The sequence below is a fragment of the Syngnathoides biaculeatus genome, chromosome 2 (genome assembly GCF_019802595.1).
Source record: "Syngnathoides biaculeatus isolate LvHL_M chromosome 2, ASM1980259v1, whole genome shotgun sequence".
NCBI classification, from domain to species: Eukaryota; Metazoa; Chordata; class Actinopteri; order Syngnathiformes; family Syngnathidae; genus Syngnathoides; species Syngnathoides biaculeatus.
The window spans coordinates 3,868,987-3,892,407 of record NC_084641.1 but is presented as its reverse complement, the minus strand read 5'-3'; the positions used below and the strand labels follow the sequence as shown (position 1 = coordinate 3,892,407).

At 43.7% G+C, this 23,421-nt stretch overlaps 3 protein-coding genes across 7 annotated transcripts; 2 read left to right on the top strand and 1 right to left on the bottom strand.

Moving 5' to 3' along the window:
- The first annotated feature begins 3,385 nt into the window (after nt 1-3,385).
- Nucleotides 3,386-7,865, top strand: aamp (angio-associated, migratory cell protein). The gene is made up of 12 exons (XM_061807770.1): nt 3,386-3,565; nt 3,844-3,955; nt 4,188-4,322; nt 4,400-4,519; nt 4,814-4,953; nt 5,047-5,191; nt 5,804-5,887; nt 5,970-6,085; nt 6,334-6,428; nt 6,639-6,729; nt 6,803-6,957; nt 7,025-7,865. Exons 2-12 carry the CDS (start codon nt 3,865-3,867, stop codon nt 7,098-7,100), a joined length of 1,248 nt encoding a protein of 415 aa, XP_061663754.1. The 5' UTR covers nt 3,386-3,565; nt 3,844-3,864; the 3' UTR covers nt 7,101-7,865.
- Nucleotides 7,866-11,945: 4,080 nt separating this feature from the next.
- Nucleotides 11,946-16,222, top strand: gpbar1 (G protein-coupled bile acid receptor 1). The gene is made up of 2 exons (XM_061827310.1): nt 11,946-12,237; nt 13,757-16,222. The coding sequence occupies exon 2, from the start codon at nt 13,807-13,809 to the stop codon at nt 14,848-14,850; it is 1,044 nt and encodes a 347-aa protein (XP_061683294.1). The 5' UTR covers nt 11,946-12,237; nt 13,757-13,806; the 3' UTR covers nt 14,851-16,222.
- Nucleotides 16,223-16,391: 169 nt separating this feature from the next.
- LOC133504728 (keratin, type II cytoskeletal 8-like) lies at nt 16,392-23,307 on the bottom strand. Of its 5 annotated transcripts, XM_061827298.1 has the most exons (11): nt 23,265-23,307; nt 22,684-22,746; nt 22,465-22,622; nt 21,415-21,623; nt 21,274-21,334; nt 19,775-19,894; nt 19,543-19,707; nt 19,348-19,473; nt 18,951-19,171; nt 17,889-17,914; nt 16,392-17,197 (listed from the first exon to the last, which is right to left on the bottom strand). In XM_061827298.1, exons 3-11 carry the CDS (start codon nt 22,504-22,506, stop codon nt 17,190-17,192), a joined length of 978 nt encoding a protein of 325 aa, XP_061683282.1. In that variant the 5' UTR covers nt 22,507-22,622; nt 22,684-22,746; nt 23,265-23,307; the 3' UTR covers nt 16,392-17,189. The 5 variants fall into 5 exon arrangements, 3 of the variants coding, with proteins under 3 accessions (XP_061683282.1, XP_061683260.1, XP_061683271.1); XR_009796064.1 differs by lacking the exons at nt 22,684-22,746; nt 23,265-23,307 and having other exon boundaries at nt 18,891-19,171; nt 22,465-22,677; XR_009796068.1 differs by lacking the exons at nt 22,684-22,746; nt 23,265-23,307 and having other exon boundaries at nt 17,889-18,011; nt 22,465-22,677.
- Nucleotides 23,308-23,421: the final 114 nt, after the last annotated feature.

The following is a 23,421-nucleotide window of genomic DNA, read 5'->3' as shown; positions in this document are numbered from 1 at the left end:
CCTGTCTCCCACTGAAAATGTCTGCAGGCGGATTATGAAAGGCAACATACGAACAACAGAGCCCCCGCCGAGACTTGAGCAACTCTAGTTGTACATCAAGCAAGAATGGGAAAGAATTCCAGCTATAAAGCTTCAACAATTAGTTTCCTGACTTCCCAAGCATTTCATGAGTCGTATTAAAAGGGAAAAGGATGTAGTGCAACGGTAAACATGCCCCTGGCATGTGTTACAGGCATCACTTCAAAACAAAATAATATTTATGAAGCTTGAACATACAACGTCGTCTTTGTAGTGCGTTCGGTTGAAGATCGGTTGAAAAGGATTTGCAAATCATTGACTATTTTGGAAATGACTAGTCACAAAAATGGGGTAAAAAGATCTCCCAAATTGGGTTACATGTACGTCCTCAATTGCAATGAAGTTGGGATGTTGTGTTAAAAGAAAGTTGAGGAACGCTCATCAAGCGCCTGAACATCCCACAGGTGAACTGGTGAATTGGGTGCCAGGATCGGGTTAAAAAAAAGAGCTTCCCTGGATTGCTTAGTCATTCAGAAGCAAAGACGGGGTTCACCTCTTTGTGTACAAATGCGTAAGAAAATAGTCGAACAGTGTCAGGACAATGTTCCTCAACGTACAATTGCAAGGGAATTGGGGATCATCTCTGGTCTATAATACCATCAAAAGGTTCCAAGAATCTAGAGAAATCACTGCATGTAAGCGGAAAGGCCGAAATCCATCATTGAATGCCCGTGACCGTCAATGCCTCAGGCGGCATTGCATCAAAAAAAAAAAAAAAAAAAAACAACGTAAAGGTGTGAAGGATATCACGACATGGGCTCAGGAACACTTCAGAAAACCAGTGTCACTAAATACAGTTTGGTGTTACATACATAAGTGCCATTTAAAACTCTATTATGGAGAGCAAAAGCCATTTATCAACAACAGGCAGAAATACCGCCGACCTCTGTGGACATGAGCTCATATAAGATGGACTGGTGGTGTAAAACAGAAAAGTGTTCTGTGGTCTGACGAGTCCACATTTCAAAATGTTTTTGGAAATTGTAGACGATGTGTCCTCCAAACCAAAGAGGAAAAGAACCACCCGGACTGTTATGGACGCAAAGTTCGAAAACCAGCATCTGTGATGGTATAGGGCTGTGTTAGTGCCAATGGGACGGGTAACTTACACATCGGTGAAGGCATCATTCATGCTGAAAGCTGCACACAGGTTTTGAAGAAACATTTGGTGCCATCCAAGCAAAATCTTTTTCATGAACAGCCCTGCTTATTTCAGCAAGACACTGCCAAACCACCTTCTGCACATTACAACACCGTGACTTAATGGTAAAAGACTGTGGCTACTATTGTACACTGGACTGCCTGCAGTCTAGACATGTCTTCCATTGAAAATGTGTGACGGATTACGAAGCAAAAATATGACAATGGAGACCCCGGACGGTTGAACAGCTGAACCTATACATCAAGCAAAGATGGGAAATAATTCCACCTCCAAATGGTCATCAATTACTGTTCTCAACTCCCAAAAGTTTATTGATTGTTATTAAGAGAAAAGGTGATGTAACACAGGGGTGAAACATGACCCTGTTCCAACTGTTGCAGCCATAAAATTCCAAGTTGATTATTTGCTAAAACCAATGAAGTTTATCAGTTTGAACATGAAATATCTTGTCTTTTGTATTCAATTAAATATAAATATGAATTGCAAATCACCATTTTCTGTTTTTATTTAACACAACATCCCAACTTCAATGGGATTGTGGTTGTATCTGCTTCAGTATATGAGTAGCTGCATGTATATCAGGACGTACAGTGTACGATTACTGTATGTGAATATGTTTATCTGTAGTTAAGTATGTGTATATGTACTAAAATCTCTTCACTTTAACGATATGTAGATGTAGGTTTTTATGTGTAACTTAAATTTGAATAGGTTTTGAATGTGTCTGGATTGAATGAAAAAATAAAATCAAAACTCTGACTGCAATCTGACGCAGAAGACTTCGAGGTCGAGGAACTGGTGTCCTTCATGGTTTTTAAATCTAACATGAAAGCCATTTCTATTGAATGTTGATGTTTTAGTTGAGCTACGTAATTCTTACATAAGGCACGACTCATACATGGTGAACTCCAAAATGTTGTGCTTTTTCTTTTGGACTTTAACTTTCTTTGTACGTCTGTAACTTTCTTGGCCAGCTCACTATTAATCTCAATATGACCAACCTGGTTAAAAAAAAAAATTAAAAATCAACTTCAAAAATCCTTGTATATGCTAATTTACACGTAGGGGTCTTCGCTGTCATATTTCACATTAAACTGTAGTTTGTCGCATTTTCTAAATGTTTAAAGTGTGATAATTTGGTTGGATTAGCTGCAAATCAGTCAAACAAAATTAGATGACACATCATGTGCATCAAATGCAGCTAGAAAAAGGATGAAAAAAAAAAGGTAATCCCATCTCTCATCCAAATAGATTAAATCAAAAGGATGTATTTCTAGCACTTTGGTCAGTCACTTTACCTTTGCGCAGACGAGATCTACTCTATTCCACTTCTTCAGAACATTTTCTGACATACGATATATTTACTGTATGTGCAATATTGGCCGAAGGAGCCGCTAACCTTTCGTAATTTCTTTGGTCGAATTAAATGTCTCATGACAGTCTAGCTGCTGGTCCAAAGACTTTTTTTTTCAGGGGAAAGAAAAGAGTGACTCAAACACATTAGACCAGAAAAATTAGTTACAGGCAGGAGGAAATGGTTTAAAGTGCCGTAACTCAGCATTGACAGTCGTTCAAATAATATGCCCTAAACTGCACTGGGAACATTGAACATACATTGAGCTAACAGTAATAGGAGAGGCTGTGACAGAAAAAAACAACAACAATAGCATAAACCCTGCAGCAAGCACTGAAAATACAATCCATCCATCCATTTTCTGAGCCACTTATCCTCACGAGGGTCATGGGAGTGCCGCAGCCAATCCCAGGTGTCACCGGGCAGGAGGCGGGGTCCACCCTGAACTGGTTGCCACCCAATCACAGGGCACATGGAGACAAAAAACAGTCACAACCACACCGAGGGCCAATTTAGAGTGTCCAATGAATGCATGTTTTGGGGATGTGGGAGGAAAAAAGGCACAGAGAGAACATGCAAACTCCACAAAAACATGCAACATTAATTGGAGACTCTAAATAACCCCAAAATGTGATTGTGAGTGCGGCTGTTTGTCTCGATGTGCCCTGCGATTGGCTGGCAGCCAGTTCAAGGTGTACCCTGCCTTCTACCCGTTAACAGCTGGGATAGGCTCCAGCACTCCCCGCGACCCTTGTGAGGATCAGCAACTAAGAATATAGATGGATTTGTTTTGTTGTTGTTGCCGCTGCTGCCATCTGATGGATATGGTTGATATGGCGCCAACGCTCCCTCTTATGATGTCATCAACCTGCGCCATTGTCGAAAAATAAACCCGAACTTGTTTTTTCAGGCATTTCCTTTTAAACGAACAAAAAAATATGCAATTTTAGTTCTAACGACGACGTTCACATGTAAGTAAACAACCAAACAGACGCTGATATACAACGTACGGGTGATGTATAAGTTTTGATTAAGGACCTGACGTAGCCAGGCAAAGAAAACTTAGGACCGAAGTCTAACGGGTTTGGAAGCAACGTGGGTAGAAAAGCGAGGAAAACGTGTTGTTTTTTTACATGCAGCTCACCGTAATCTGCTTTTCCTCAACGCCATTTACAACATAAAGTTGCAAATATTGTGTGATCCAGTTGTAGTTAACACACTGTAAACGTTAGCTCACCGGTTGTTGTAGATCTGGGAGCGTGCTAAGAACATGGCGAATACGGAGCCCAATTCGCTGGAGCTTCACGAAGACGAAGAAATTGTTGAAGTGATTGACCTGAGCGACGCCGAACGCGATCCGGGTACGCATCAATCGACAACCAATCGATGATCAATATAATCAAGGTTTGGAGTCCTTGTTGAACTTAAAATGGTCCAAATCCTCTTGGGTTGCGCTACTAACTGAGACGTCCCAAACCTCTCACTTCAAGCCTGCAGGGATCGTTTCTAGCCTAAACTGCGACCCTCATGACGACGAGTTCTCTTGCAAATGGACGAATGAAGTTGATCGATCAATTTGGCCTCTATTCGTAGATGACTTGGCGGACGACTTGGAGGACATCGACTTGGACGAGGCTGCCGCTGACGATGAAGGCTGGGAGACGGAGGACGAGATGGAAGCACAGGTGGAGCGGGATGACAGCGAGCTGACCTTCTCCAAACACACCGGTCCGCACGAGGCATGAGCCGTCGTCAAGAAAGGAATCCGCGTTTTGAGTTGCCATTCCATTTTTGGCTCCGGTCAGGGTCTGTGTTTTGCGTGAGTTTGGACCCGGCCACCAACAGCCTGGCAGTGACGGGAGGCGAAGACGACAAGGCATTCGTGTGGCGGGTGAGCGACGGCCACCTTGTCTTGGAGTGCACAGGTGAAGGGCCGCAAGCACAACTCCAAACGTCTTCTCACTCTATCATCAATTTATTGTGTGCCATATTTTCCAGACTCATCCTCAATTGGTGATAATCCAGATAGATAATTTTAACCCACGCAAAACAACACATTTAAACTTAGTAAAAAAAAAAAATTTTTTAAAGGGTTCCTAAGGGTAGAACATTTCTGGTAAAATTATGGAAGGTTTATGGTACATTTCCAGAAAGTAAATCCGCCCCACGTGGCAACCGGACGACTTGAGCATGGCTTTTCCCTTTTTGGTCCCGCGCAGGTCACAAGGACTCGGTCACTTGTGCCGCGTTCAGCCACGACTCCTCGCTTGTGGCCTCCGGCGACATGAGCGGCCTGATTAAAGTTTGGAACGTCGAGGCCAAAGAAGAGATCTGGTCTTTTGAAGTCTGCGATCTGGAGGTAAAGTGCAGTTTGTTTGAGACGTTGTTATTATGTAAGCAAAATGAATGAATAAATAAATGAACCATTTTTTTTGTGGTGGGTTCCCCTCAGTGGTTGGAGTGGCATCCATGCGCTCCGGTGCTCCTGGCGGGCACGGACGACGGCAGCGTGTGGATGTGGAAGATCCCCAGCGGAGACTGTAAAACCTTCCAGGGTTGTGCGTCCCAGGCCACCTGTGGCAAAGTCCTTCCTGACGGTAGGCCTCAGACTCCCACACCAAGGAGGCGGATGTCATATCTCAAATCCCCCTTCCCCATTCCGTTGAATGGAAGAGGAATTCATCCGTTCCAGTCCCACCGAAACACCAACTAAAACTTTTCCAACATGTTTTTTAATCAAATAGGATTTGAGACTATAGAGACCCGACAATATTAAGCTTTATAAAAATGATCAGTCGTAATATAATTGTAAGGAATGTTACGATTTCAAGAGTTTGTGCATCATGATTTCAGGTAAGAGGAAGACCAAAGAGGTTTATGGATGTGGTGAGGGAAGACATGAGGGCAGTTGGGGTTCAAGAAGAAGATGCAGGAGATAGGCTAAGATGGAAAAAGATGACCCGCTGTGGCGACCCCGAACGGGATAAGCCGAAAGGAAAAGAAAAATTTATTACGGCACCTTTTGGTGTGTGTGCCTTGACCAACACGCGGCACTATCATACAGCAGGCCCCTGCAACCAAGACAGGAATCTAATTGACTCCCGTTATTATTGCAGTTAAAGAAAAATGCTTTTTTTAATATAAATATATTTTTTTAAGCTAAAGAATTTTTGGTTAAGCAGGGTTAAACTGCCATCCTTCCTCCTCAGGCAAACGTGCCGTGGTGGGTTACGAGGACGGAAGCGTGCGGTTGTGGGATTTGAAGCAGGGCAACACCACCCATCTCATTAAAGGTCAGTTCAAGTATTTGGTATTTCCCCATGGTTAAAAAAAAAAAAACGTATAAAAAAACAAACATACAACCCCTGCCCCCAGGTCAGGATGGCCACCAGGGGGCGCTTACTTGCCTTGCATGCAACCAGGACGGCTCTCTGGTTCTGACTGGCTCAGTGGATGGTTCTGCCAAGCTCATCAACACTGCAACCGGCAAGGTAGGTTGCCGTGGCAACACAACAGGAAAGAAAGGGCCGCGCTTTCGAGCTGGGTGTCCCAGCCATGAACTCCATTTTTCATATCTCCGAACATTTTCAAAAGTTCTCCATATAAGGTGAAAAAGTATAATAGTATATAATTACTAGTAGCAATTCATTTTATACTATGAACTTAAGTATTTTAGAGTCATTAGTTATTTTATTTATTATTTTTTTTAATGAGTCCTTTTTCCAACGTGTGGTATCAGGCGGTGGGCGTGTTCTCTTCAGACAGCAGCAAAGCCAAAGGGTCCAAAGACCAGGACGACTCCAACTCTGTGGAATCGGTCGGATTCTGCAACACGTACGTTGCCTCGCCTTCTTCGATTTGTTTTGCGGCCAATTCAAAACTCGCCGTCCATCAAGTGTGACGGGCCGGGGAGGGGTTGGCATTTTCAACACACTGAAATCAGATTTTTCAGTTGTGTGTGTGAGAACATTTCAGAGTGTGCGAGATGCGGTGGTGAACTTCTGACCCGTCCAAATAATGTGAACGTTCTTGTTGCCCGTGCAGCCTCCCGCTCATCGCTGTGGCATACCTGGACGGAACCTTGGCCATTTACGACCTGTCCACGCAGGTCTTGCGACACAGCTGCCGACACGAGGTTTGCCTTTTCCCTTTTCGGACCCGGGAGTGTGAGAGTTGTCCTCAAATCGGTCCCCTCTCGCTTCCTCCAGGCCGGTATCGTTCACCTCCAGTGGGAGGAGTCTTCTTCGTTGGTGTCCACCTGCAGTTTGGACGGTGCGCTGCGCCAATGGGACGCCCGCTCCGGCAACATGGTGTCCGAGTACCGGGGTCACGCTGCGGAGATCTACGACTTCACAATGAACAGGTAAGCCGCGACCTCATCCCTTCCCAAGAGACTTCGCTTCAAGCCCGGCTGTCATCATTTCCTGCAGGGAAGCGACGGTGGCGGTCACAGCGTCAGGAGACAACCACGCCAAAGTCTTCTGCCTGCAAAGGCCCGACCGATAAAAAAAAATAATAAATAATAATAATAATAATGAGGCGGGAATTCTAAGGAGGACACTGCCTCAGAATGTGATTTCATGTTTGAATGATAACATTCAAAGGGAGATGTATTTTGTCTTCATCAGCCATTTTTATGGTCAGTGTTCTGACTCCTGTCACCTTCAATGTAAATACAACATGGAAAAAATATACCCAAATTCATTTTTTTGTAGCTCTGTGTTTTTTTTCTTTTTCTTTCTTCAAGCAATCAAGTCAAGAAAAATTATCGGGATTTGTAACCCTACAACAGGGCCTCAAACCTTTAAGGAATATAACTTAATGGTTACCACGGACCCTCTCACAAACAACAAGTAAACATAACTATCAGATGTAACGCATACTACCATCAGAATTAAAAACTGCCTATTTTAGAGGTAATAAGTCAGACTGTTGTAATTCAACTTTTGTCATGGTTATGTAACTTTTTGACTTAAAAAAGATACGGACATTTTCATGTAGACATTACAAAAACAAATGTGACTTGATGGAATATGTCAACGTGACGCATTTGTGGCAATTTTCAGGTTTTGTGCAATATTTTCCATTATCAGTTATAACTCAATGATTTCTGCTCCTTTTTCTACCGTTTGCTTTTGCGGCGTTTCGATTTTGTCAAACAATTGTGGCGTTTCTTGGTTTTGGATGACATCCATGTTGCAGTCGTGTCGGATACGTACGAGATTTATATCCACGTGAAAGAGGCCTGAGTAGGAGATGAAAAAATCTGAATTGTACTGTTCACGTTGACATGGGAAAAATATACATATACATATCACATTGGGCAGAAAAATCTAATTAACCTGCAGTGTGAGCATAGCCCAAAATACCCCCTTGAAGAGCAGATCTGAATTTTTTTGGGGGGTTAATCAGAGATTCTGAATGCTGGGAACTGGCATGTGCTGAATTCCATTTGTTTGTGTTGCAAGGCCATAGGTCACATGAATGGTGGAAAGATTATTTATCACTGTGTAAATTTTGCATTAGCAAAACCTGGCGTTTGAACAGGGTGTGTAGACTTTTGGAAATCTTCGGAGCCCCGCTGCGGTACACTGGACCTCATTGAGAGGCTCTGTCGTTTCACGTCGGTGATTTCTCACAGTATCGTTGCTTGTTTGTTCTCTCGACATTTTATCAGATGGGAATAAATGGCTGATGAGTCATTAAGGGAGACAAGAAGACTCCCGAAGAAGAAGTGTATGCACTTCAAAGTACACTTTAATGTCATCAGCCAGAAAATCGTCCTCTGAGGGGAAAGTCTTGCGCTCAAGCCATTTAATAGGTCAGTGGAACTCAAGCATAAGTAGACTTTAGTTCAAGATTTAAAGATCATTATCAAGTCCAATCGAGTAGCGTTTATCTCCCTGTCTGGCCGAGTCTTAACCGAATCAGAAGCGATCGTAAACTTTTTTTTTTTTCCTTCTCAATGAGTCTGCCTGGCTGGCACCAAAAACTGCGCTGAGACCCGACATCCGAGTTGGGAAAGTGGTGGTCGTTTCCTCTGGGTTGTTACCAGAGTTAAACATAAGCACAAAATCATTGCATTAAAATTACTCCTTGCTTGATTGCCCACCATAGTTTTACTTCTTAAACATTACAAGCGGCCTTAGCATAATAGCATTCACGTGTAATTTTTCAAGAAATCGGGTTCTCCAGTTTATAAAGCATTCCAACACTTTTCCAGGACTCAAACTACATTTGTGTTCATTGTTTCATGTAGGTTTGTGCCCCTCACGCATTTGGGTTTGCCATCCGCGGATGAGAATAAACATCCTGTGCACAAGTGCTCCTTCCTCACAGCTACATTTTTCGGGCTCTGAGCTTATTGTATCTGGTTGTGTGTTGTAACTCATCCAGACATGCGCGTGAACAGTCCCAAATGTAAGAAGCTACAAACACACGGCAAGCCCGACCTCGAAATGCGGGCCGCTGTCATGGCCGCCGAAAAGTGCTCCGCTCCCTTTCCAATGCTCAGTTTGTTTTGTCGATGTGCAGAGGATGGCACGGAAAGACTGTTTGGCACACAACGCGGGGCCTCTGACCACTTTCCATCAGGTGCTGTGTTTAGATATGAGGTGCGCTTGACAGCTGTTGTGAATTCAGACATACACCGTGTGTGTCTGTGTGAACTGACAAGTTGAGTTACGCACAGCGTGAGGCGGCCCAAGCGAGCGCGCGAGAGAGTTGTGCGCATATTCCACCTCAGCCCAGCGCTTGCTTGCTTTCGGCATCGTCATGGAGATGAAGAAGTCCATGCGTGATTGTACACTGCAAATGTGGGGCCATAAAGAACACAGGCAACGAGATGCTGCAAAACTCACGAGCAAACCCAAAGTCGCCGTTATGAATCGTGTGACCAGCTGAACGGACACAAGATATTGCAGCTTGAGATTTTTCCGAAAGCGACTGAATTGTCAATAGTCCAGTTCAAGAGCACTCACTGATATTTCATCCTTCTGTCTCACCGACAGGCAGCGAAGTTTGCGGCCACGTGTTAAGAATGACGATTGTTAATCGCAAACAATAAATTAATTCCCCTTTGCCTATCCTGCTACCCCCCCACCCAAAAAACTGTCTATCACATCTGCCTCACAGCTCTGAGGTTGCGGGTTCAAATCCCAGCTCCGCCTGTGTGGAGTTTTGCTTGTGCTCCCCGTGCTCACGTGGCTGTTGAAAACTCCCCTAAACAAAGCGCTTAAAGCTGTATGTAACATTTGGTGCTTCCTAAGCTAGAATTCTGCATTACAACAAAAAGAACCGAGCCAGCCAGCCAGCTAGCGAGCTCGCTGAGCTCGTAGGTTTCTTGGTCTAATTCAAGAAAGAAAGAATGAAACAGTGGTAGAAGGTCCTCCTGATTGATGTTCAGATGTGCTTGAATATGCATTTACATGGATATGCACAACTGTATACAAGGCTAACATAAATTGCAAAAGGGACGAAACACCAAAAGGGACCACAGGATGCTTTTCCACTTTGCATCAGTCCACTTTCAAGAAGCGGGCGACGTTTCTGGGGGTTGTTGATAAATGGCTTTTTCCTTTGCAAAGTAGGGTTTTAAATTGCACTGACATGAAAAGCATGATTTTTAGTATGTTTTTAATTTTTTTAAAAAGGCAGCTGGAATGGACCCATCCGTTTTTCACCACAACATGATTTTGACGTATATGCCTTTTTATAACTCCCGCCATGAAAATCCTCTTAAGGGATTTGTTTTGGAGAAGAAGCAGGAAGTGACGCTGTCAGCAGGAGCACACTCAGGCGGCGTAGTGTGTTTATGCCAGTTTTACCTCCGGGAAGGTAGCTCTTTGTTCCTTCGTGTCAACCAAAATGACAGCTCGTTCTATTGTTTGAACACTCGGGAGGTTGGATTTACTCTTCATACATTTCCAAAAGACCATTTTCATTGTGAAAAATGGTTTGCACAGGTGCAAAGGATGAGAGCTTCGTGGGTTCCAAATGACAGGTAGGTCTGTATAGAGCTATTAAAAAAGATAATAGTTGGGGTGTAAGGATGTAACAGTGAACTGTATTTACTGACATTGGTTCTCTGAAGTGAATCCCTGTGACCTTGTACCAGTCAGGCGGCACTGCAACATGAACCGGCATCCTTGTGTAAAGGGATATTGCCTGCACGTGGTCTCAGGAACACTTCAGAAAACTGTCATCAGTTTACACATTTGGTCGTTACATCTACAAATGCAAGTTAAAACTCTACCATGCAAAACCGAAACCGCAAATCAACTACAGCCCGGAACCCCACCGGCCGACTTTCTCTGGGCCCGAGCTCATCTGAGATGCACTGCGGACACAAAGAGGAAAACTGTGCTGGGGTGTGACAACTCCATATTTCACAATTGCACATCTATGAAAGAACCATTCATCTTGGAAGGTACGTACATGTTTTGGAGCAACATGAAGAAACAATTCCAATTACAAAGCTTCAAAACTTCCCAAAAGCTTCATGAGTGTGGCTGAAAGGAAAAAAGGGATGCAACATTGTGGTTTTAAAAAAAAAATGTCGCTGGCCCAACTTTAACAGGATTGTATTGCAGGCACCACTTCATAACAAAAGAATATTTATTAAGCTTCAACATAAAACATGCAAATATTGCTTCACGTGACATGCAAATGTTCACCCACTTTGAACTTGATGAACATGTCCCTGCCCCAGATTTTTGATAATGCGTTACGTTGCAAAAAAAAAAAAAAAAAAAAAAAACCGAAGCGTTTCTCAGTTGGAATATTTTTTTTTTTTGTAGTGTATATACATTGAATACAGATGAACGCACATATATGTGCCAAACATATATGTGCGTTCATCTGAGATGACCCCGAAAGGGACAAGCCGAAAGAAACAACCACAACAACAGGTAGTAAAGGACTTGCAAATCATTGTATTCTATATTTAGTTACATTTAACACAACGTTCCAACTTCAGTGTTATTCGAGTTTGTATTTGAGTACGGTTTGGAGTCTGTACTTTTCTACTTTTGCTTTCTCATGGAGTTGACTTTAGTCAGTCTTTTTTTTTTTTTTTTTACACAAATAATTATTCTGTACTTCGACTCGAGGACAGTCTAGTGTGAGCACGTACGTCGTTGGCCACCTGTGTTTGGTTCAGTGTGTGCCTCCTTTATTTCCTTCCTTCCAGTAATCTGGTGGAAGTATCTCACGTTCTCCTGGCGCACATCAACCTGTAACTTTGTTTCACGACTTTAAACGACTGTTACAGAAACTGGCTGCTGGGCAACGTTAACCAGGAATCTTATTATGAAAGGAACTCATTTCCATGCTGGATTGGGAGGGGGGGGCTAGATGCAAGGGGCTGAGGGACCAAGTCAGTGGGTCAGCAAACTGGTGCCTCCCCCCGCCCCCCTCTGAGTTGTGCACGTCCTTTGGACGGCGTGCGGACAGACGGACCAGCCGCACGTCTCTGCTCCTCTCCCTTGCCTGCAGAGTCCTGTGACGTTTTCAGAATTTGGGATCCGATAAAGGGATTAAAAAGGAAGCAGCGATGATCATTTGACCTCAGATGTGGCAAGCAGAAGGGATGTCAAGGAGAACAAGCTGAATTGAGCAGATCGCACCAGATCCTCACTGAAAGGTAAACCTGAGTTTTAATGACTTTCAAAAAAGTTCAAGGTCCAATATACCGTGAGTTTCCAAGGTAACCTATTGCAGTTTTAACACAAGTGACGAGTGTGAATAGACAGCTGTGATCCTGGACGGCATATAGCACATGGACGTGGGTCATATGGAAATGTGGTTTTATAGGAAGATTCTGCAAACATCTTCTTTGCTTCATAAACTGTAGTTTGTATTTAAAAAAAAAAAAAAAAAAAGGTCAGGATCTTATTTGATTGCGCGCTTGTCTGGCTTGAGTGAAGTCTCGAAATACTATCATCAGCACTGAGCTCCATTTACAAACTAAATGTGAATATTTGTCCCATGAAATTTCATTACCAGTCATTTCGTAGACTTTCTCTGCTGTACTGCTTCCAGTGCAAGTATGTTGGGATTTTTTTTTTTTTTTTTTGTCCCGGCCAATCAAATTGTCGATCTAATCTGCCCAAAGGGTTCACAATTCGCCTCTTTCCTCTCCCATTCGAGTGAAATGACCCGGAAGCTCTTGAAAGGAAGATTCTTTGAACACTAAAATTGCTTCGGAGAGGTGCCTCAATGTCGCTTTTAACTCTCCTGTAACTGTTGGTTACTGGTCCTGAAGAATCTGAGGAAGGAAAGATGCTTTAGACCAATTAGTTTCATGTCACAATAACATTTACATTTTTCCTACATCTAATCGGGTGGTCGCAGCAAATTTCATAAGTCTTGCGATCTGAAGACATTTAATAATCAACATCTCTTGCGAGTATTTTGTTTACGGCTTTAATATTTTATCATATTAATCAATAATCCATCCATTCCCTTAGCCCCTTATCCTCACAAGGGTTGCGGGAGTGCTGGAGCCTATCTCAGCTATCATCGGGGCAGGAGGCGGGGTACATCATGAACTGGTTGCCAGACAATCGCAGGGTGTATAGAGACAAAAAACACAATCACACCTAAGGGCAATTTAGAGTCTCCAGTGAATGCACATTTTGGGGATGTGGGAGGAAACCGGAATGCCCGGTGAAAACCCACGCAGGCACGGAGGGAAAATCCAAAAACCACACAGGCGGGGCCAGGACTGAACCCGGGTCCTCAGAACTGTGAAGCCAACGCTTTACAGCTGCACCACCGTGCCATTAATCGCTAATTATTAATTAATTAAGTCTGACCCGCTCCGTTTGTTGTGTTTTTGAACTGTATTGGAAGTCTCTAAATGCGACGCGATTGTGGTGCTTTTAGGTGGTGGCTTAAGTCCCTGGTTGAAGGCCCTCGTATCAAATCGACGGCCCGCCACTGCTAAAATTATCTGTAGGTGTGAATGCGAATGTTGGTCTGTCTCAAGGACTGATAATCAGTCCAGGATTTATAAGTCCACCTACCACAAGTCACCCATGAAAGGCTTCATCTTCCCTCTGATCACATGCGGGATAAACAGAATAAAAAAGATAGACGTCAGGACACTTGTGCTCCCATCTAGATGTGGGACTAAGCTGTGCGATTTGGGCGTTCCGCAGGGTCACCGCACGCCGGTGCGAGCGGAACCGCCCTGTTGGTTTCTTCCACGATGGACTGCAGCGACCCCGGCGCTCTGCTCAGCCAGGAACACCTCATCTACGCCATCACGGTCCCGCTGTCCACCTCCATCATCCTGGCCAACCTGGTCATCATCTTGGGCATCTTGTGTAACCGCAAGCTCCACAACACGCCCAACTACTTCTTCCTGAGCCTGCTTGTGGCCGACATGTGTACGGGCGTGGCGCTCCCTTTCATCCCGCTGATGGGACTCAACCGCAAGCTGAGCTTCGGCTCTTGCCTGGTGGCGCACATCTTCCCAAACTTTCTCTTCCTGGCGTTTCTTCTCAACTTGGTGATGGTCCACTACGAGCGTTACATTTGTATCGTGGAGCCCCTGCGCTACAGCAACTTGTGGATGCATCGAAGTTTCCCCCTGGCCTTGGTGTCGGTGTGGGCGCCCCCGCTCCTGTTCGCCTCCTTGCCCGCTTTCGGCTGGAACAACTGGACCAGCCCGGATTGGAATGGCTGCTGCGCACGCAGCCAAAATTGGTGGTCAAATTGTTCGGCCAACGTCACCGTGTGCTGCTCGTACAGACGCGTCTTCCCCAACGCCTTCATCTACCTGGAGGTCTACGGGCTGGTTCTGCCCGCCATCTTCACCATCGCCGCCATGACGGGCCGCGTCCTGTGGATCACGCGGGGGCAACTCAAAGACATCTGCCGTCTGCACCGTTCGGTGGAGCGCGGCCAGGCCTCGGACCGCGAGCAGCGGCTGAACGTGCGCTACACTCGCTGCGTGGTGGCCGTGTCTCTGACCTTCCTGGCGTGCTGGGTTCCGTACCTCATCTACATGCACGTGTGCGTGGCCTTCTTGATCAGCGACACCAAGTGGAACGCCAGCACGCACGTCGTGCTCTCGTGCACCGGCATCGGGGGCATGGCCGTGGTGCCGCTGGTCTTGGGCCTCGCCAACAGGCAGTACACCGAACCGGCGTACAAGCTGCACCGGAAACTTCGGGACAGGTTGAGGCAGAGGATGCAGACAGCGACGGAGTCCACGGTCAGAGAAAATACCAACCAGAATGTCGTGTAGCTTTTTTTCGTTTGTTTGTTTTTTGTTACAGCTGGAGAAGGGGGAAAAAAAAGAAATTATTTATCATATAGTATTTGGTCTTAGTTCAGTTGAAGAGTTCATATGCAAAAGCAGACACCTCCACTTTTTTGGTGTTTTTTTAAATATCTAATTCTTAAAATCTAATTCATCATAAAATTGCAAAGAAACGGATTTAAAAAAAAAAAGTCCCCCACGACTCGAGAAATATTATAAAATAGTAACTATTGAGGTTGGTGAATAAAGAGTTGCATGTACAACTACTAATGACCTTGGCTTTATGCTAACCTAAAGCTCTAATATGGTTGTAATGTGTGATTCTTCTTCCTTTTGCTTTCGGCTCGTCCCGTTAGGGGTCGCCACAGCGTGTCATCTCAGATGACTGCATATTTGTTTGGCACAGTTTTACGCCGGATGCCCTTCCTGACGCAACCCCTGCGCATTTAAGCCGGGGAGAGAAGCTTACGGCACCTGGTATTCCCAGGCGGTCTCCCACCCGTGTACTAACCAGGGCCAAACCCACTGAGCTTCCGAGATCTGACGAGATTGGGCGTTCTCAGTGTGTCAGCTGTAAGCTTTGTAATGTGTGATTAGTCTTTTATTTTATTTTTTTTTTAGAACAAAGTTTGTCATTTTTCCCCCAAGGCATCTATTCCCCACTAAAAGCGGTTATAATATATTTTTTTTAGATTCATGTTAATATGAGAGGTTGTTTGCACATTAGAATTTGACATGAATATAATATGACTTTAGCTAGGAAAAATGCAATTTGGTTCTTGTAAGATTACACGTTTTTAACAAAATGCAAAATATTAATTTAATGTAATATTAGAATAGAATTTTTACACATGCTTGTTTCGCTTGATTGGCGTCGGGATTACGGAAATTTGCGGTTCAGTGGACCCCGAAACTGTTTGAAAACCCTTGCTGTACATTTTGGAATGCTTTTCAATGAACAGACTAAATATGCTGCATAGTTGTTGTTTGCAAACACTGACCTAGTAGTAATAGCAGCTAGTACTAGTAGAAGCAGCACTACTAGTAGTATCAGCAGGAGTAATAGTGGTCGCAGTGGCAGAGTACAGCTTGGACTGGTTGCCAATGAACGGCAGACAATTGTTAATGGGGGCATTGTTACATTTGATGTCGAAATACTGCTCAGAAGGACAGCTAGTTCTCACCTCGTGGAATTGAACGCTGCCGAAGTCCTGTTATTTTGGCTGCACTTGAAATGATTGTAACCAGTTTCTGTCTACCTCCTGCCTGCAATGTTTACTCCTTCTTTCCCCCCAGAAGTGTTTATCTATGTACTGGTATGCAAGCTGAGGAGGAGAGAGGGATGCTCTCCCTTTCTCTCAGGAGTCTAATTCATCTTCAGTAAGAAGTCACAAGGAATAACATTGGCCCGAGTTCCACGCAGACATTTATTAGACAGCCCAGAGTTAAAAAAAAAAAAAAAAAAAGGCTCATCTTAAATAGAATGGACATTTTTTTTACTCCCACATATTGGTCAAATGTCAACATCACAGATGTGTGCTTTGTCAAAAAAAATCTGCGTTCCATGAAAAAAATGTTTGCCTCAATAAGCAAAGCCTCACTGAGGAAAATTACTCTTTGAAATAAACGTGAAATACGCTCCACGTCTTGTGTGTGTTCCTCAGTGAAAATGAGATTTTAAATGGGTAGCACGGGGGCGGAAAGAAGAAGAAGAAGGAGGAGGGAGGAGGGAGAGCAGACGTTAATGAAATTATTGGCAAATCAGGTCCGAAATGATGCCCGGCGTGAGGAGAGACGAGATGTCCTCAAGGGATCGTCCTGCGTGTTCAGTGCATGTACAAATATGTTTTCCACACGGTAACAACACGTGACATCACCAAGACGAAAGAGCAAAAGGGGAACATTTAAGACGGCCTGCCAAAACCCATCACGACTGCTCAACAAATGCTATCCATTGTACTCAATAAAGAATAAAATAGAGTCACAATTACTGAGAGGTGCATCGCAGTTATCTTAAACTTTAATTTTTTTTTAAACAAGTACTTCTTTGCTGACTAATAGAATTGAGGGGTTTGGGGGGTGGATGGAACCATCTTTTTTCACAAAGATCTTCAATTTCACATTCGGCACTCTCGGTTTAATCATTTGTGTTGGGGGAACTTTCGGACACAACCCTCCCTGCCTCCATTTGCACCTTGATGAGCAGGCCTGTCTCGTTTTGAGGACTTGCAGCACGGATGAGATTAGGCGTGACGTGAGCCCCGGCTTTTTGGGCTTGCGGCTCATCGGGCTGAAGGTCTGCATGGAAGTTGCTTTCTTTGGTTTTAGAAATCTGAGCAAAAGAAAGGTTTGTATTTAGTCGGTCACTGCACTTGGAATGAATTAAGTGCAGGATATTTCTTTTGAAAAATACCCCTTTTCTTTTGCTTTTCATATCCAAAATAAACCTTTAACTTTTATGCAATGCATAAGTCTGAAAAGCGGGGATAATAAGGATAATACAGACATACATGAGAACGTCAGTGATAAAAGTTGTTTTTCTCCGAGGATAAATAATATATGCCTGCTGTATAGACTGTCTGTCTATATGTTTAGCTCCAGCACTTGTGTTAAAATAGCCATTGTTTAAAGGGTTAGAATTCTTGCTGTTGACTAGCCGGCAAACTACTGCTGGTTCTGAAATTACTTGAGTTGATAAAGCGCTAGCATCTCAAATTTTTGTTCACAAGTCAAAGCAGGAAAAAAAAAAAAAAAATCAACAAAACCTCAGCTTGTATCTCAAAATAATGATGATTTGGTAGCGCCACAATTGATCTGCCTAGCACAATACTTCACTGGCATTGATAGATAAAGATAGATTATTTGGAGAGGGCAAGAAAGAGCAATTAAGTGGATTTGCGTCATTTCTTGTAGCACTCCTCTTGGTCTCCGATAAATCAAATTTGAAATAGAAATAGATCGCAAAAAACAAACTCAATGAGTTGGTCTTCGGCACATAAAACACTGTGAATTTGGAATCTCACCTGAGTTACGCATGAGTTGGTTCATTCTGCAAAGACACAAAAGCACAAGCGGAAAATGGGGTGAGTTGCACGACTCGACTTTCGCCAAGAGTGCCCAAAGGGCCATGAAAAGGTCAGGACCCTCTTCTCAGATGTTTGAGATCATCCAGCAAATGTGAATAGACAAATACAGCCCAAGTGAACATAAAATATATAATTTTAATGCAGATTTATTTATTTGTTTATTTAGTTACTTATTAAGGAAAAAATACTAGTCAAAGTTAACTGGCCCTGTGTTAAGAAGTACTGCGCCACTAAACCAAAGAACTGCTTGAGCCATCCTCAGCAGCAACACCTGAAATCAAGTGTTTTCTAGAACTGGCAGCAAGTCTTTTATGTCTTTCTGGAAATATTTTGGCTGACTCTTAATTGAAGAATTGTTTGATTTCAGTACAAATGGAGGGTTTTCGAGCAAGAACGGCTTTTGAGGGTCATGTCATGTCCAGGTCCTGAAGGAGCAAAGCAGCCCAAGGCCATCACACTAATCCCACCATGATTGACTGATTGCATGGTGTATTTTTTCTGAAAGGCTGTGCTGTATTTAAGCCACATATAACAAGTTAATTGATGATTCAGCACTGGGGATGTTGGCATTTCTTCTTCACACAGGTGGGGACAAACCGCCAACTTGCACTCCATTCTAGGTTCCCCCCCAATAAGAAAACAATGATGTACTCAAAATGAAGTTCAGATATTTCCCAAATGATACAAAATGAAAAAAATAAATCCGCACACAAAATAGTTTCCCACTTTGATCAACTTTCAGTGTCGTCCTCTGCGGAAGTAACAAAAGAAGAAGTGAAATGCCTATTTTTGATAAACTAAGGAGTACAAAGTATGTAAGCAGAAAGTTTAGTTACCATCTTTCAGATTGAGGGCGTAAAAGTAAAAAGTTGTCAGAAAAATATTTCCTGAAGTACGGACACCTAATAAATAAATAAAAATGAGATGAAGTATTTGTACTTGCTGCCTTTCCACCAGTGTCTTGGTTTTTATGGCGAGCTGCCGTGGGTCGAAGGGTACCTCTGCTCCTCGCCCTCCAGCAGCTCGCGATAGGTGGCGATCTCCAGGTCCAGGGCCATCTTGAGGTCAATCAGCGCCTGTTGCTCTCGGATCTGGCCGGCCAAGTCGAGCTTGGCGCGCCTCAGGGCCACGTCCAGCTGGCCGACGTCCTTGCGGGCGCGTTCCACGCTTTGGTCGCCTTCCGTGATCGTGTCGTCAATGTCCTTCTTCAGAGATTTTTCCTGCAGGCAAACGACCATGGAAATAATGTGCTCTGTCACGAAAACTGCGAAAAGACATATCGGGGCTGTCGGACGTCTTTTTACCTTTACTTAAGTTCTACTTTGATCAATCTTTTGACTACTTTTTACCCAACAAAGTATTTGGGTGAGTACTTTTGCCACCTGCAGAAACAAACCTTCCTCTCGAGAGCGTCCAGTTCTCCCTTCAGCTTCTGGAGGAGGCGCAGGGTGTGGTTGATCTCCCTCCGCACTTCCCTCACTTGCTGCTCACGCCGTCTTGCTTTTGGAAGCAGGATGTCCATCTGAAAGCAAGACGAGTCAACTGCATTCATAAAAAGGCCCCGTCCGACTTTTCGTATGCTCAGTCGCACCTTCTTCTGGTTCCAGTGCTGCGCTTCCCGGCAAGTGCGAGCGGCCGCATCGGCGTACTGACTCTGGACACTTTGGACGATCTCATTCATGTCCTGCGAGCGCTTGCCGCTGTCTCGTATGATCACCGTCTGGTTTTGGATTTGAGATTCCAGGTCTTTGATCTCCTGCGGGGATGGACGCACGCTTCACGGAGGTAAAAACAAAACAAGCGGAGGATAAAGCTGACGTTACCTCATCGTAGCCCAGCCTGAAGAACTCCAGCTGGCCCATCAGATCTTCCAACTCCAGTGCCAAATGGACAGCTTCCAAGTGAGCTTCATCGGCATCCTTTCGTGAAGCACGATTTTCAAACTGGATGGTGGATAGTGAACCCAGTGTCCGGATGCAGTGATTCCTAACCGTAATCCAATTCCACTTACCTGCTCTGCAAATTGAGTCTTCACTACAAGTAATGGATCTTTGTTCATCTATCTATGCCAGTGACGTAGAGCGGCAGGCAGAACAATGAAATGCTCTTCCACGAGACGGCTGAAGGTACATACATAATTAACCTGCGTAGTACGACCACAGATAACAAATATTTCTATGATCGAATAGTCAACCAATTAGCCCGGGAATGTCATGTCATTATCTAAGCCGCTTATCCTCACAAGGGTTGCAGGAAAGCAGGGCAGATATCAACACCATCACTGAGCGGGAATCGATCCCACGCTGCCCGCACCAAAGGCAGGTGTGTGTAGCACTATACCATCAGTGACTCCTTTCCAGGGAATTAATATGAAGAAAAACAATTTTGCTTTTTAAACAATTACATGTGCACATAAGATGCAGGTGTTTTTTCCACTTGGTGTCAGCATCCGCAGGTTCAACTGTAGTATCTGTGATTTTGAGTGCGTATGCCTTTAAAAAAAAAAAACCGAGGCCCCCCCTGTGGCTCCATCCATATAAATGATGCACAATATTGCAGTAGTAAGACGTGTGTTACGCTACGTAGGGTGTATCACGTGCTGACTTGAGTAGTCCCACGTCAGGCTTTAGAATACAATGAAAATTCTCACTGAATTAAAAATATAATACAAAATATTACAATGAATAAAAAACATGAAAAAATAAAACTAAATATAACTGAACTGGCACATTACTGCCACCAACTGCTGTTGTCCTCCGACCACAGGGAAGACAATGTGAATTGATGGTGGCCGGATGTTGTGAAGTCTGCTGCCGCCATCTAGTGGTGGCATCTCAAATTTTAAAGGTTTGCGTTTTGAACACCGGTGAGGCACATGTAACTGAAAGTATAACTGTATTTTAATTGAATGTGAGGCCCTCCCACGTGGGAAAGGAGAGCCACAGTCACGGTGTCGCATGAACATTGGGAGAGCAATCGAACAAAAACACAGTGAGCAGGAGCTGCTGTCAGCCACTATACACGCCCAGACACTCACACACAGACGGGGTAATGGCAGAAGACACCCTACCAGACTTCACCTCTTAAATGCACACGTCTGTACGGAGATGCTACAATTGCAGTATTTTCGATCCGTTTTGCATTACAATTAATTCACCAATAGGTTAAAAAGTGTTTTTTATTAAATGTTTTTACAGTGTGTGGGAGATGCAAAACTGTTGTTTATAAGGACTCTCTTCACCAGTTGTGAACAGGTCGGGAACTGCGATAAACTCGCTTAGCTGTATTTTGAAGTGTCGTAATATAAAAGCAAAAGGATTACCTTTTTGGCAACAATGAACTCATTCTCCAATTCGGCTTTCTTCAGAAACTCGCCCTCATACCTGAGGGAGAAATGAAAGCGGAATTATTTGTGCCTGTCGCAGTCGACAGCGGCAATGTGTCAGCATCATTGACCTCCCACCTCTCCTTGTTGTTTTGTGCCTCGTCCTGGTTGTGAAGCAGCTCGTCCTCCAGTCTGGCCTGGTCAGCGAATAACTTGTGAGTCTGTTCCTTCAGCGCCGCTTGCAGCGGCTTCACCGCGTCCTCAATCTTGCCGCTGTGGGCCTCCTGACCTTTGAGGATTTTCAGCTTGGTGTCCAACTTCTTGTTTTCGTCCTCCCGCTGTTTCACCTGAGACATCAAGACGGACGATGGTTTGCAATGAAAAGAAATATGCAAGAAGAATCATGAGCATTATACAGTATTTGAAATAATGATGGCCCACTATTTTATCCTTTCACTTAATGGGATCCCTTGTAACTCAGATTTGAGATACCAAATATGTTAAGAAAGGGTTAACGTGATTTTAATGTCTAACTTATTTATTGAGCTCTGTGGAATGTGGACTAAAATCAAGACTTTTCTGATAAAACTAAGCTTTAATAGGTAAAATTGTTGACATCTTTCCCTCCTTCTCTCAAATTAAAAATGTTAAATGAATTTAACAAAATATGCACACACGTACACACACACACACACACACACATATATATATACATGCCACGATATGGCATTAATTAATCTATTACAAAACTATTTTGAACGAGACAGAGCCGAGAGGAACGAGCTGCGAGCTGAGAACAAATACATTGCTCTCAAACTCTGTTCCAGGTCTTAACCTTTTTTTTTTTTGGTCAAAAATAATATTCCCCATAGTCCACTTGAGCGTCTCCAATCTTTCAAAGTACACGTGGCGTGAAACGACAGACATGACGGCACCGATCACATACACAGAAGATTTTCCTTATGCACAGTAGCGATTTACTTATTTTGTGAGGCTGTGTGTGTCTTGTTCTGTTCTTTTCCTTCTGCATGATCTGTTTTCAGTTTAGACCCAATTATTCTATCCCAATATTTCTTACAGTCAATTTGGGTCCAGTAATTTTTAAGAAATTGTGCCAAATCATCAAAGCAGCTATAATTCATAGTACAAAAGTACAATGAGAAAAAAAAAAACTTTGTGGAAACGAACCTTTTCAATCAGCCTGAGGAATTTGTCATTGAGTCCCACCATGTCGTCCTTCTCCTCGGACTGGGCCGCAGACCGGACGTCCCCGCTCCGGCTCGGGCGGCTTCCGGCCGCTGTCTCGTCGCAGTCGGGGCTGCATGCCCGGCTGCCATCAGCTGTGCCTGTGAACATTGTGAGGCGCTGAACCCGTTTCTAGTGTGAGCAGGATGCACCTGAGCTCACCTGAGCTCGCCTCCTTTTTAAACCGAGGAGCGGCTTTGCTTGCGCCCGCCTTCAAAACTCAGCCTGCGTCCAATCAGAAGAGGAAACAAACAAACAAACAAAAAAACGTCATTCCGGCAAATGGTGACAAAAGTACTCCACAGATAGGTACGTGTGTGCAGAGATCTGAATAAAATAAGTATACTGTACAAAAGTCCAAATGAATTTTTACTGCCAATAGCCAAAACAAAGCAGCTGGAGTTTCAAATATGCAAGAAGACATATTCTTCAAAAATAAGTTTGAAGCAATTTGTTTATTTTAGCCCTGAAACAACATGTAAAGTGACATGATTCTCTCACTCCCCTCTTTAAGAAAACAGAATGCAGGCACTCATACTGTACCCCCCCCCAAAAAAAAATAATAATAAAAAAATATTTTCTATATATATATATAATTGCTACACTGGCTGTTCTTTTTTTCCGATTAGACAGATTTGCTGCAATCGTTTGATAAGACTAAATTCTCGAGGAAACAAAAAGTACAGATATCAGTTTTCAAAAGGTCATCACAAAAAAACCAAAACTTTGTGAAGTACAGTTACCTGAAAAATCCACTCACAGTACAATAAGTATTTGTACTTGGTTACTTTCCACCACCGCCAATTGCAGTGAGAACAACAAATGAGCGGACCAGAAAAACCTGAATTTGAGCTTTGAAGCCCCGGTTGGATGTTGCCTGATGAGTCAGCAGCATCACCG

What these genes read in the sequence shown, in the direction of transcription:
- aamp (XM_061807770.1), top strand. Translation starts at nt 3,865, where the DNA reads ATGGCGAATACGGAGCCCAATTCGCTGGAGCTTCACGAAGACGAAGAA. An exon ending in CCTTGTCTTGGAGTGCACAG is followed by an intron (nt 4,520 to 4,813) that starts GTGAAGGGCCGC and finishes GGTCCCGCGCAG; the next exon opens with GTCACAAGGACTCGGTCACT. An exon ending in TGGCAAAGTCCTTCCTGACG is followed by an intron (nt 5,192 to 5,803) that starts GTAGGCCTCAGA and finishes CTTCCTCCTCAG; the next exon opens with GCAAACGTGCCGTGGTGGGT.
- gpbar1 (XM_061827310.1), top strand. Translation starts at nt 13,807, where the DNA reads ATGGACTGCAGCGACCCCGGCGCTCTGCTCAGCCAGGAACACCTCATC.
- LOC133504728 (XM_061827276.1), bottom strand. Translation starts at nt 22,632, where the DNA reads ATGTTCACAGGCACAGCTGATGGCAGCCGGGCATGCAGCCCCGACTGC. An exon ending in TCCTCAGGCTGATTGAAAAG is followed by an intron (nt 21,624 to 22,464) that starts GTTCGTTTCCAC and finishes TTGATGTCTCAG; the next exon opens with GTGAAACAGCGGGAGGACGA. An exon ending in TGGACGCTCTCGAGAGGAAG is followed by an intron (nt 19,172 to 19,347) that starts GTTTGTTTCTGC and finishes GTTTGCCTGCAG; the next exon opens with GAAAAATCTCTGAAGAAGGA.